General features: G+C 45.7%; 1 protein-coding gene across 1 annotated transcript in view; it reads right to left on the bottom strand.

Moving 5' to 3' along the window:
- Positions 1 to 13,642, bottom strand: part of LOC120027455 (adenylate cyclase type 2-like) — an 82,351-nt gene that overhangs the window by 30,406 nt on the left and 38,303 nt on the right. Inside the window, exons 6-17 of the mRNA XM_038972394.1 lie at positions 12,448 to 12,559; positions 11,227 to 11,354; positions 10,604 to 10,762; positions 10,322 to 10,454; positions 9,929 to 10,105; positions 9,794 to 9,834; positions 9,068 to 9,148; positions 7,090 to 7,159; positions 6,775 to 6,872; positions 3,813 to 3,897; positions 1,524 to 1,664; positions 1,200 to 1,316 (exon numbers count right to left, since the gene is read on the bottom strand). Coding sequence (XP_038828322.1) covers positions 1,200 to 1,316; positions 1,524 to 1,664; positions 3,813 to 3,897; positions 6,775 to 6,872; positions 7,090 to 7,159; positions 9,068 to 9,148; positions 9,794 to 9,834; positions 9,929 to 10,105; positions 10,322 to 10,454; positions 10,604 to 10,762; positions 11,227 to 11,354; positions 12,448 to 12,559 — 1,342 coding nt within the window. The remainder of the gene's footprint in view (positions 1 to 1,199; positions 1,317 to 1,523; positions 1,665 to 3,812; positions 3,898 to 6,774; positions 6,873 to 7,089; positions 7,160 to 9,067; positions 9,149 to 9,793; positions 9,835 to 9,928; positions 10,106 to 10,321; positions 10,455 to 10,603; positions 10,763 to 11,226; positions 11,355 to 12,447; positions 12,560 to 13,642) is intronic.

Genomic DNA, 13,642 nt, shown 5'->3' with positions numbered 1-13,642 from the left:
TGGACAACACCCTGTCGTTCTCAAATAACATCAAGGCGGTGGCCCGTTCCTGTAGGTTCATGCTCTACAACATCCGCAGAGTACGACCCTGCCTCACACAGGAAGCGGCGCAGGTCCTAATCCAGGCACTTGTCATCTCCCGTCTGGATTACTGCAACTCGCTGTTGGCTGGGCTCCCTGCCTGTGCCATTAAACCCCTACAACTCATCCAGAACGCCGCAGCCCATCTGGTGTTCAACCTTCCCAAGTTCTCTCACGTCACCCCGCTCCTCCGCTCTCTCCACTGGCTTCCAATTGAAGCTCGCATCCGCTACAAGACCATGGTGCTTGCCTACGGAGCTGTGAGGGGAACGGCACCTCAGTACCTTCAGGCTCTGATCAGGCCCTACACCCAAACAAGGGCACTGCGTTCATCCACCTCTGGCCTGCTCGCCTCCCTACCACTGAGGAAGTACAGTTCCCGCTCAGCCCAGTCAAAACTGTTCGCCGCTCTGGCACCCCAATGGTGGAACAAACTCCCTCACGACGCCAGGACAGCGGAGTCAATCACCACCTTCCGGAGACACCTGAAACTAAAGTAATCCTTCTGACCCCCCCCCCCCCCCCCCCTTAAAAGATTTAGATGCACTATTGTAAAGTGGCTGTTCCACTGGATGTCATAAGGTGAATGCACCAATTTGTAAGTCGCTCTGGATAAGAGCGTCTGCTAAATGACTTAAATGTAAATGTAAATGGTTACCCGGACTAACTGCATTGATCATTTGTTTAACTAATTCTCCTGCACAGAATCTATGCACACACACATACTTACACCTCAACAAACACACACACATTGCAGACGGCCACACACACGCACACATGCATACTGATGCCACACACACACACACACACACACACACACACACACACACACACACACACACACACACACACACACACACACACACACACACACACACACACACACACACACACACACACACACACACACACACACACACACACACACGCTGCTGCTACGGCTTATCTATCCTGTTGCCTAGTCACTTTACCCCTGCCTTTATTTACAGTACATAGCTACCTTAATTACCTCATACCCCTGCACAGTGACTTGGTACACCCTGCATATATCCATGTTATATTTATTCGTTATTGTCATTTTACATTTTCTTTGTGCCTACTCTGGTAGATGTACTCACAGGCAGGTAGAACTTATTCCCATCCGTGAGGTGGGTGGGGCTGTGGGAGCTGAGCATGCTGTCATTGGTCAGGTTCATGGTAGGGGGTGTGGTCAGAACCTCATCTTCCAGGAAGAACTGGAAAGAAGTTAAGAGGAGATGAGAAAGACAAGGGGAGAAGAGAAGTTGTACTGGGCTGTATTCCAGTGTGATCATTTTGATGGCTGTATTGGCAGTTTTGCCTGACACATCCTCCGCAGGCACACACATACACACACATACACACATACACACACACACACACGGACAACATCAACCAGTAAAATCAGTAAATTGGTTCCTCACCATGTTGAAAACAGCCATGACAAGTATAACAGCGGTGGTTGTCATGGTGAGGACCAATCGGAGCCAGGGTTTGTTGGCGATGATGATGCGTGAGGAAGTAGGGAGCCAGGGGAGAGAGCACCACGATCCTTTACCTCCCTGCTGAGAGAGACAGAGGGAGGGAGGGAGGGACAGAGAGACAGAGAGACAAGCAGGGGGACAGACAAAATGAGATTCAGATCCGAATAGTGAGGAAAGCCTGAGAGAGAGAGAGAGAGAGAGAGAGAGAGAGAGAGAGAGAGAGAGAGAGAGAGAGAGAGAGAGAGAGAGAGAGAGAGAGCGAGAGCGAGAGCGAGAGCGAGAGAGAGAGAGCGAGCGCGCTATATGGACAGTTCACTCTTGCCGTAGTGCAACGTGAGGAGAAGCCATGAAATGGAAGGCTGTAGGGGACAGAGAACAAACAACGACTGCAGTAACAGATCTTCTGTCTGCATCAATACTCTCAACACCCCAGAGCAATTTACCTCCATCGATTTCCTCTCTACAACACCTCTTTGACACACCTTGACTCTCAACACAACTTCCCTTGGCCAGGAAGAGAAAGGACCAGATAATAAAGGTGCATTATTTTGTTTATAATTTGCAATTCATCCATTGAAACTGTTTGGTTTGTTTGCAGTTCAGAGTACTATACTATACTATACTATACTTAAGCAATTAGGCCCGAGGAGGTGTGTTTTATGGCCAATATCACATGGTTAAATGCCGTTTTTACATACGAGCAACACAAAGTTCCTGGACGCATCCTTTAGTGTACTGTCCATATACTACAAACCCCGAGGTGAATTATTGCTATTATAAACTGGTTACCAATGTAATTAGAGCAGTAAAAATACATATTTTTTCATACCTGTGGTAAACAGTCTGATATACCACAGCTGTCAGCCAATCAGCATTCAGGGCTCGAACCTCCCAATTTGTTTATATACTATATACTATACTGTACGATACTATACTGTACTATACTAAACAATATATACTATACTATACTGTAATTTACTTTACTATACCATGTCCTTCCTTTTCTCTTCACATGGTCACATGGTTTGGGTTGGCTCGGATATACAGAGACATTGTAAGACATCAGGAATCATTTAAGTATCAAGGTAGAACACAATGCAGGGCCCAGGGACAGACAGACTGCTGTGTTTTAGACTGTTGGTGTATAATCCCGTGTTCCACAAAATATGACTGTCCTTCAAGCTCAATCACTCCTCCAAGGTCTGGTCTCTGGTTAGAGTCATCAGAGGATGAGAAAGGTGTTAATCGGTTCATTCTGGTTTGTTAGTCGTTCTCATCTTCATCTGACCCCTTTCTTTTCCTTTCTCTGTCTCCCCCTCTCTTCCTCCCTCTGTCTACCCCTCTCTTCCTCTCTCTGTCTCCCCCTCTCTCTGCCTCTCTCTGTCTACCCCTCTCTTCCTCCCTCTGTCTACCCCTCTCTCTTCCTCCCTCTGTCTACCCATCTCTCTTCCTCCCTCTGTCTCCCCCTCTCTCTTCCTCCCTCTGTCTACCCCTCTCTTCCTCCCTCTGTCTACCCCTCTCTTCCTCCCTCTGTCTACCCCTCTCTCTCTCCCTCTGTCTACCCCTCTCTTCCTCCCTCTGTCTACCCCTCTCTTCCTCCCTCTGTCTACCCCTCTCTTCCTCTCTCTGTCTACCCCTCTCTCTTTCTCCCTCTGTCTACCCCTCTCTTCCTTCCTCTGTCTCCCCCTCTCTCTTCCTCCCTCTGTCTACCCCTCTCTTCCTCCCTCTGTCTCCCCCTCTCTCTTTCTCCCTCTGTCTACCCCTCTCTCTTCCTCCCTCTGTCTCCCCCTCGCTCTTCCTCCCTCTGTCTACCCCTCTCTCTTCCTCTCTCTGTCTCCCCCTCTCTCTTCCTCCCTCTGTCTACCCCTCTCTCTTCCTCTCTCTGTCTCCCCCTCTCTCTTCCTCCCTCTGTCTCCCCCTCGCTCTTTCTCTAGCTTGCTCTTCCTCTCTCTTCTTCTCCCTTCTCTTCATCCATGTATATTCCCCCCCCCCCCTCTCTCTCCCTCTCAGTCTGTGATTGTGTTCTACACTCACATACAATAGACAGGATTTTAGGGTCTGTGTGTGTGTGTGTGTGTGTGTGTGTGTGTGTGTGTGTGTGTGTGTGTGTGTGTGTGTGTGTGTGTGTGTGTGTGTGTGTGTGTGTGTGTGTGTGTGTGTGTGTGTGTGTGTGTGTGTGTGTATGCACGTGTGTGCGTTTGAATGCAAGTGTGTGTATGTGTAACTTACCAAGATGTGGCTAGAGAAACATATGACCAGGATCAGACCTAGCAGGAGGAAAGACATGCCAAAGGAGATCCCCAACACTGCTGTTCTGTAACACACACACACACACACACACACACACACACACACACACACACACACACACGGTTAATTTTATTATTATTTATTTTTGTATTGCATTTTCAAACATACAATATACCTGCAGTGAAGGCGCTCAACATTTACATTACATTCAGTCATACAGTAGACACTCCTATCCAGAGCGACCCACAGGCGCAACCAGGGTCAAGCTCCCTGCCCAAGGGCACAAGGACAGATCCCCCCACCCAGTTGAATCGGGGACCCGAACCATCGACCTCTCGGCCACCGGTCCAAGCTCCTAACCGCCAGGCCACCAAAGACCCCCCCCAAAATAACTCCTCCTCCACTCCTCAACACCCCCCCAAGCCACCGTCCCCCTCCAACCCAACCAAAACCACCACCTACCCGATGCGCCAACAACCAACAAAAATAACAAAAGAGAAATAAGAGAAAAACAAAGGAAAACAACAACAGAAAACCACAATGCAAAAACAAAAGACATCAAGGACAACACAAATCTAAACAGCAAGGCCAACAGGATGTGTGCATGTGTGCATGTGTGGGACTATTTACGTGTGTGTGTGTGTGTGTGTGTGTGTGTGTGTGTGTATGCACGTGTGTGCGTTTGAATGCAAGTGTGTGTATGCATGCTTGCATGGCATCAGCTTCAGGCAAACAGGCATTGGATGTAAAAATTGTCCTTTTTAGTGCCAGTTTAACTTTTTTTTTTTTTTACGTTTAACTTTGACTGTCATTCTACCCCCCACACAGCAACTTCAGTCCCACTTGTCTCCAATTCCACATCCCAACCCTCAGCTTCCCTCAGCCCATCCCACCCACCCTCTTCGGATTTCTACGCACCATATATCTTTCAACTATGCTGTGATGTTTAACATGCAATTTCAATATATCTAATCGAATAGAATCCACAGATTGCGAGTTGAAGATAAATACTTTTACTAAGAGTATTAGTATATTACTAATTGACTGACCCGGTCTCTCCAGATCTCCTAACAGTACTATTTCTAAGGTCAATTTTAGATTAATGTCATGCTTTTTCAGCCATTCCTGAACCAGAGACTAGAAACAGGCTACCTGAGGCCAATATCAGAACAAATGGTCCATTGATTCTGTATCCTCACAACAAAATCTGCAGAACTGTGATGGTTGTATGCCCCAAATATTCAACACATCGTTGGTGGCCAGAATTCTGTACAATAATCTTTGAAGAAAAGAACGAAGTCTTGAATCTTGCGTCGTTTTATATATCAACTCATACACCCTGTGCCATAGAATCAGTACATCAATGTATTCCCAGATATTTTGTCATCTGTATGGCACATCTGTCAACATCCTGGTCCTCAAATGAAACTGACATATTTTCCTATCTATTTATTTTTGTTCCTCCGCCAGTTATGATCCTTCATATTGGGCAGACAGACCAGTTCCCTACCTCCTCCCGCTGCCACCTGCCTCCTCCTTTTGGGGTAATGCTGTAATCAATTGGTTGTAATCTTGGATTGAGCAGACCCTCCCATATAATTCCGATAGCTCCATGAAAGACATAACTCTCCCATTCCAATTTACACAATCATTTAAAAACAAAACAACCTTCGCAAACATCTTTTCCATTGATACAGGTCTTTTATCAACCAGCATGTTTGAGTTCAACCACAATATTATATCAACCAGCATGTTTGAGTTCAACCACAATATTATATCAACCAGCATGTTTGAGTTCAACCACAATATTTGTTGTAATGTTACACACTGTGTTAACGACCACCAGATGGGTGCTGTACAGAGCAGTAAAATTATAATGTATTTGAATTGGAACTGCGACCCACTTCCACTAATTACTACATACTTCTCCCTGTTATACAGTAGGGCAGGCCTATATTTCCTGACTACAGCTTATATTTCCTAATAGAAGTTAGCCAAGTCGACGGCTGATTTAAGCGTGTTCATAAAACAATGATGTCATGTCTAAATGGAAGAGACGTTAGTCTGAATGCGAAAATATATGATGCTTTTAGTATCTGTCTCTTCGGTTCTACCGCTCCTGGCTCCTGTAAACACAGACAATTAACTAAATGATGAAACAGCCCATGGACCGTTTTTCCTTTCATAAGGAGGCTTCATCGTCATCATTATCCTTGTCATCATCAAAGTAATATTCCTCATCTTTATCATAATAATCATCATCATCATCATCTTCGACATCTTCGACCCAGACCTTTGATTCACATTAAAACTGTCATCAGACGTTATTCATATCTTTTCATCTGTTTTCTTTCTTTCTATCCATCTTTCTTTCTATCCATCTTTCTTTCTATCCATCTTTCTTTCTATCCATCTTTCTTTCTATCCATCTTTCTTTCTTCCATTTTTCTTTCTTTCTTTCTTCCATTTTTTCTTTCTTTCTTTCTTTCTTTCTTTCTTTCTTTCTTTCTTTCTTTCTTTCTTTCTTTCTTTCTTTCTTTCTTTCTTTCTTTCTTTCTTTCTTTCTTTCTTTCTTTCTCTCCCTCTTAATTGCTGTCTCTTAAGGTGTATCATTTGCAGCTGCTATTAGGGATCTTATTGATGTGAGACTCAATTGATCAAAGATTTATTTCATCTTGTCACACTGTAATTGCAATGTTCTGGGTTATTATAGAGAAAAGAACACTGACTTCAGTGGCTTTTGGCACGACTAGTATTCCAACTATGAGGGCTACTATAAGACCATACTATGCAGGTTGTATGCTAAGTAGTATCTGAACATTGGTGGGTACCATGAAGGGTAATATGAAAGGTACTGTGAAGAGTACATATGCACAGGACAAGTACTGTATCCATACTGTGAAGGGCACTATGAAGTGTACTATGTAGGGTCCAGACTTACTTGGGCAGGACCAGTATCTGCACTATGAAGATGCAGCAGAAGATGAGACAGGCACAGGTGACGTAGTATTTAAAGGCCGGCAGAGTGGTGGCTCGATACTGGGGAAATCAACACACACATGGTGGTGGTCAAAACATTTTTTTTTTTTACTGTAACTTCACAGTCTAACGCTGAACACTTTCACGGCAATCATGTTTTGTTATGGAGTCACTGCATGTTTGTCTGGGGCAGCAGTGGGAAAATGGCACATATGTTATTTTCATTTGTAGTTTATTTTTTGTTTGACTGAACAGCAGTGCTGTTGTCCTACAGCACCTCCTTCTCCAGAGTCTTGTTGTGAAAGAACAGTGAGATCCTCTGGATGTCCTCAGACTTCAGCCACTGCCTACAGAGAAGAGAACACAGAGACACTCAGACAGCGGTTCACACAGACACTAGCAATCCATCAGGAAAATTAATAAGACACGTTCACCTCAGAACTTCCTCCCTTCCAACCATCATTTCGCACATTTCAAAGTATTTGTGTCAAGATCGTCGTCAGTGTGGAAATGACCGGACCAAGGTGCAGCGTGGTGAGCGTACATTTCTTTTTATTTTGAATGTCGCCAACAAAAACAAGAAACAACAAAAACGAACGTAAAGCTGACTAGGGCTATACAGGCCACTAACACAGACAACTACCCACAACTAAGGTGGAAAAACAGGCTGCCTAAGTATGATTCCCAATCAGAGACAACGATAGACAGCTGTCCCTGATTGGGAACTATACCCGGCCAAAACATAGAAACAGAAAACATAGAAATAAACAAACTAGAATGCCCACCCTAGTCACACCCTAGCTTAACCAAAATAGAGAATAAAAGCCTCTCTATGGCCAGGGCGTGACTGTACCCCCCCCAAAGGTGCGGACTCCGGCCGCAAAACCTGACTCTATAGGGGAGGGTCCGGGTGGGCATCTACTTCGGTGGCGGCTCCGGTGCGGGACGCAGACCCCGCTCCACCTCTGGCTCCTCCCACTTTGGTGGCGCCTCTGGACTGGGGACCCTCGCTGCAGGCCCCGTGCCAGGCTTCGTGCCATGGATCATCACTGGAGGCTTCGTGCCATGGATCATCACTGGATGCTTCGTGCCATGGATCATCACTGGAGTGAGGAGACGTATGGACAGCCTGGGGTGTGGAGCTGCCACAGGGCTTACCAGGCTGGGGAGACATACTGGAGGCCTGGTTCTTGGAGCAGGCACCGGATACACTGGGCCGTGGAGGCGCACTGGAGGTCTCGAGCATAGAGCCTGCACAACCCGTCCTGGCTGGATGGTTACCTTCGCCCGGCAAAGGCGGGGCGCTGGCACAGGACGCACTGGGCTGTGCAGACGCACCGGAGACACAGTGCGCAGAGCCGGCGCAGGATATCCTGGGCCGTAGAGGCCAGATGCGGCGGCCAGATGGCGGCCAGATGCGCTGAGCCGGCACCATACGTCCTGGCTGGATGCCCACTCTAGCCCGGCCGATGCGGGGAGCTGGAATGTAGCGCACCGAGCTGTGAACGCGCACTGGAGACACCGTGCGCTCTACCGCATAACACGGTGCCTGACCAGTACCACGCTCCTTACGGTAAGCACGAGGAGTTGGCTCAGGTCTGAATCCTGACTCAGCTAATGTGCTCGTAAGCCCCCCCCCCCCCCCCAAAAAAAAGAATGTTTGGAGTGGCCTCCCGGTCTTTGGTGCCAGCCGTGACCCTGTGTAATCCTGGGCCCTTTTACTCGCTGCCTCCGCTTTCCTCGCTGCTTCCACCTGCTCCCAGGGCAGGTGATCCTTTCCCGCCAGGATCTCCTCCCACCCTAGTCACACCCTGGCCTAACCAAAATAGAGAATAAAAGCCTCTCTATGGCCAGGGCGTGACAATTTGTGAGATGTTTTTTTTCTTATTACACTTCAAGTTTTTAATAACGATTGTTTCATGTGTTATTGTATGTTTTTTTTTTAAGTATCTGCACTCCTGCCTACATAATTGCCCCTTGTGGGATAAAGAACGTATTTTGAATTTAATTGAATTTAACGTAAATCCACTTGTCATATAATTGTTGGTGAGGTACTGAACTAAGTGCTTCATACAAATGATTATACAACACACTTTTCACAAGCTCTCAAAGAGCTTTAGTTAATACGGTGGTGAACTCACCTCGACCACCACCAACGTGAAGCACCTACCCAACTCGGTGATGCATCCTTTGTGCCACAAAATGTCTGTCACTGTGCTAGAAATAGAACAAAGCAGGTTTGTAGTAGTACTAACTTCTGGGAGTTGATGCCGTCGATGGTTCTGATCATCCTCTCTTCCAGTTCCTCTTCAAACCGTCTCTTCTGAGATTTGGTCCTGAGGGGACACCGAGCACACAGTACGGTGAGTATGTGGAACATTATCTATCCTGTGGTGTTGTGGTCTTAAGACATGACTGGTGTAAAGGAAAGATGACTGATCTGTAGAGGTAAAGTCTGGTGGTCTGATGTAAAGGAAAGATGACTGATCTGTAGAGGTAAAGTCTGGTGGTCTGATGTAAAGGAAAGATGACTGATCTGTAGAGGTAAAGTCTGGTGGTCTGATGTAAAGGAAAGATGACTGATCTGTAGAGGTAAAGTCTGGTGGTCTGATGTAAAGGAAAGATGACTGATCTGTAGAGGTAAAGTCTGGTGGTCTGATGTAAAGGAAAGATGACTGATCTGTAGGGGTAAAGTCTGGTGGTCTGATGTAAAGGAAAGATGACTGATCTGTAGAGGTAAAGTCTGGTGGTCTGATGTAAAGGAAAGATGACTGATCTGTAGGGGTAAAGTCTGGTGGTCTGATGTAAAGGAAAGATGACTGATCTGTAGAGGTAAAGTCTGGTGGTCTGATGTAAAGGAAAGATGACTGATCTGTAGAGGTAAAGTCTGGTGGTCTGATGTAAAGGAAAGATGACTGATCTGTAGGGGTAAAGTTTGGTAATCTGATGCAAAGGAAAGATGACTGATCTTTAAGTCTCACCTCTCTCTTCTCTGGTAGTGATACTGGCCCATTGGAACATCCTAAAACATACAATCACAGAAGGTGAGGCTGGACACAAGTCTGTGTTTCTCTGTGTGTGTGTGTTTATGTACGTGTGTTTATGTGTGTGCTCACCGTAGTGTTTATTTTGCCGTTGTCAGTGGTCATGCTGTCTCGATGGTGCAGGTTAGCAAAAGGTTTTGCCGCCCCCCAGGACTCCAGGTACCGAGTCATTCTGACCGACGCCCTCATCTTCCCTCCTTCCAAAGAGGAACGAGAACGCGCGCACAGGTGAGGGCTCCGCCTCTCAGCCTGGACAACCAATCAGGTTGGAAAGAAGTCAAACTTGTTTCTTTTTATTCTTTAAGATGCATTGCTCAGTTCAAGCAAACAGCTGTTGTAGTATTTCTGCATTATAAACAGTAGTATAGAACCAATAAATTGGTAATGTTTCAACTTTAGTTTTCAAAGTATGTTATATCTGTGGTTGTGTGTCGACCGCGTATGGACCACATTCTTATGTCTGACCTTGGGGTTGATGACCAGGTAAGTGATGACTCCGTGTTCCTTCAGGTAAAAGTCTCTACTCTGTCCCTCCCCTGGTTCCACCTTATAGGAGCCCTTCAGATGCTCCAATGTTACTGAGGAGATATGGACACGCCTGGGGGAGGAGAGGAGAAGTGAGAGGGAGGAAGAGAGAGGAAAAGATAGGGGCGGTGAATAATAATCATAAGCCAAATGGTTTGTGAATGCAAATATGTATTGGGAACTATTTTAAGAAAGAGCAGACCCTCTATTGGTTGATCTTACCCTGGCACGCCCCCTGCCTCCATGTGATTGGCTAAAGTGACGTCATGTGACCAGACGTCGTACTGCCACTTCTGGAGGCCGATGACGCCACACAGCACGTTCCCAGAATGCACCCCGACTCGCATATTGATATCCACACCAGTAGCATCACGCACCTTCCTGAGGTAAACATGTATAACCTCATATGAACCGCTGTTTTGTTCTATGGGGTGAAAAAGAATGTGTTTGTGTGTATTTGTGTTTGTGTGTGTTTGCAGACAGTGTGTAGTGTGTATGTGTGTGTGTTTGTGTGTAGAGAGGATTAGCTTATCATCTCTAGTTCACATGGTGCTTGCACTACAGCTCACACATATATATTTATCCCCTTTTTGTTCCGTTGGCTTCCATTTAAGAAACGTTTTAACAGAATCAGCGGAATGAATACACCCCTGATCACCCCCAAATACAGTTCACTTTCATGGGTGCGTATGGTAGTGCATATGTATATTTGTGTTTGTGTTGTTTGTGTTGTGTGTGTGTGTGTGTGTGTGTGTGTGTGTGTGTGTGTGTGTGTGTGTGTGTGTGTGTGTGTGTGTGTGTGTGTGTGTGTGTGTGTGTGTGAAAGCAGAGAGCTGGTGTTTTACTTGATGGCCTCACACATGTCCAGTCCCATCTTGACACAGTTGCGTGCGTGGTGAGGGAGAGACTCTGGTAGGCCTGATACACAGTAGTAACAATCACCCAGGATCTTTATACGCATACACTCATTCTCCTGGAGAGAGAAGAGAGGGGGGTGGCAGAGAGAGAGAGAGAGAGAGAGAGGGAGAGGGAGGGGGAGAGAAGGGAGGTTGTAGGGACAGGATTAGGTAGAGGGGGCAACAGATGGACAGAGATAATTAGGGAGAGCGAGAAAGAGAGAGAGAGAATTTCAGAATCAGAATAAAAAACATACTTTGTGTAAAAAAAAAAAGTTTAAAAAAAAGTTTAAATCAAAAGATGACCTGTACAGATGTAGGACCTTATTTTGATCATTATTTTGTTGCTCAAAACTTGTAGTGTATTTGAGGTTTTAAAAAGGCTTCTAAAGTTTGTCATTTCCACTTTAAAATCTCAGACTTAATTTGCCATAAAATAAATGTATCAACCCATACAAAAACAGTCATTCACATTTCTTGTTTCAGCAGCATTATTTCCTCCTGTAGTTCACAGATTAGGCAAATAACCATAAGCTTTTTATCAACCTTGCATGAACTTTGCATAGCCTTAGGAACTGTATTGGTGTGCATCCCCAGTGAACCCATACACCGACACGTGCTAATGACCTCTCTCACACACACTGATGCCCCAAAACACACTCCCACTAGATGTTAGGCTGCTTACAGCAATGCTCAAGCATCCTAACTCCTCCGTCTATATTATATAACAACCACATTTCTGGGGCGCTAGGCAGTGTGTATCTGTGTGTCTGTCTGTCTGTGTGTGTGTGTGTGTGTGTGTGTGCGCGTGTGTGCGTGTGTGTAGGCCTGTAGTTGTACTGACATGAATCAACAGCCAACACTTCATCCGAGAAAACACAGGAGATCAGCAAGGGAGAAAACTTCCCACGGATGTACAATATTACGCACAAGAACAACTGCCGTTATGTAGTATGGTGCACATACACAGTGATTGAGGGCATTTGTGAGCGTACTAGTCTGTGAGTGTGCTAGTAGGTGTGTGTGTGTGTGTGTGTGTGTGTGTGTGTGTGTGTGTGTGTGTGTGTGTGTGTGTGTGTGTGTGTGTGTGTGTGTGTGTGTGTGTGTGTGTGTGTGTGTGTGTGTGTGTGTGTGTGTGTGTGTCATTCTTATGCATGCGTGTGATGTTACCTTGGCTATCTGGTCAAACTTGCCGAACAATTCATTGAGCATGTGCACCAGTTCTCCGGGTGAGCAGTCACCAGCCAGCTTAGTGAACCCTACGATGTCTGCATACAGAATACTGAAACAGAGAGAGAGAGAGATGAATACACATTAAAACACATCAAAAGAACAGCATTCTTTTCCTTTCCTCCTCTACCTCCTCTCATCTGAGATTTCAGCACCGTGGACAGCGATGGACAGCAGCCATCTAAATTGCAGCCATTCCCCACTGTCTGGGAGAATCTCTGAAGAGAACTGGGCCTAACCAGGAAGACTATTTAGCTGTTGGTGAGAAGACTTAGAAGACACAGAGGCAGGGGCGGACTGGGAGCAGAAGTCGTCTCTGGAATTTCTGACAAACCGGACAATTTGACCAGCCCATCTGGCATTTGGGCAAATGCCAGATGGCCAGTCGCTCTTGCATGGAGAATAATGAATACAGAGGTACCTTCAGCACTACAGGACAGTGGACACTGACATCGACCAGTAGAACCAATCAGCAAGCCAATTTGGTTCACTAAGACTTAGAAGACTTCCAGGATAAAAAAAATACAGGGAGACCTTAGTACAGTATCAACTTACGATTCCTCTGATCCGAGTGTATTAGTTTGGAGTAGATTAACGTATTCTCCTTCAGTGGAGATACAATCAGACACTCGCAGTCCTTGAAAATACATTATTAATGGTAAATTACTTCTGAGCTCTACACCCTTCACAAATATTCACGCACACATAGACACAGGATTCTGCATACACACAAACGCGTGAGAACCACTCCAAAGAGAGGACATTGCTACATCTCTCTCAGTTCTACCACGATGATGGAAAAGGCATTACTAACTACAACCCATTAGAGCTTCAATACATAGACGATGATTTGACTGGCCTTATGATTACAGAATGGAGTTGAGTGGATCTCTTCAGTTTACAGAAGGAGATCATTGACTGTATGTATAGTATATAGGATCTACTTGACTCGCTAGTTCAACAGTGATCTCCAATGTAATCCAGTAGACTGGGACCTGGATTAACTGAGCATATCACTATCACTACAGAACACTAAGGTACACAGATAACGCAAACAGGACACAGCATAGATGACCTATCTAGGATGAAGAGAAGAGTGGAGAGAACATAAAAATAGGGTAGAGTTAGTTGAGTA

This window comes from Salvelinus namaycush, chromosome 32 (genome assembly GCF_016432855.1).
Source record: "Salvelinus namaycush isolate Seneca chromosome 32, SaNama_1.0, whole genome shotgun sequence".
In the NCBI taxonomy this organism is placed as follows: Eukaryota; Metazoa; Chordata; class Actinopteri; order Salmoniformes; family Salmonidae; genus Salvelinus; species Salvelinus namaycush.
The sequence above is the reverse complement of the archived record's forward strand: the minus strand, read 5'-3'. Positions and strand labels throughout refer to the sequence as shown.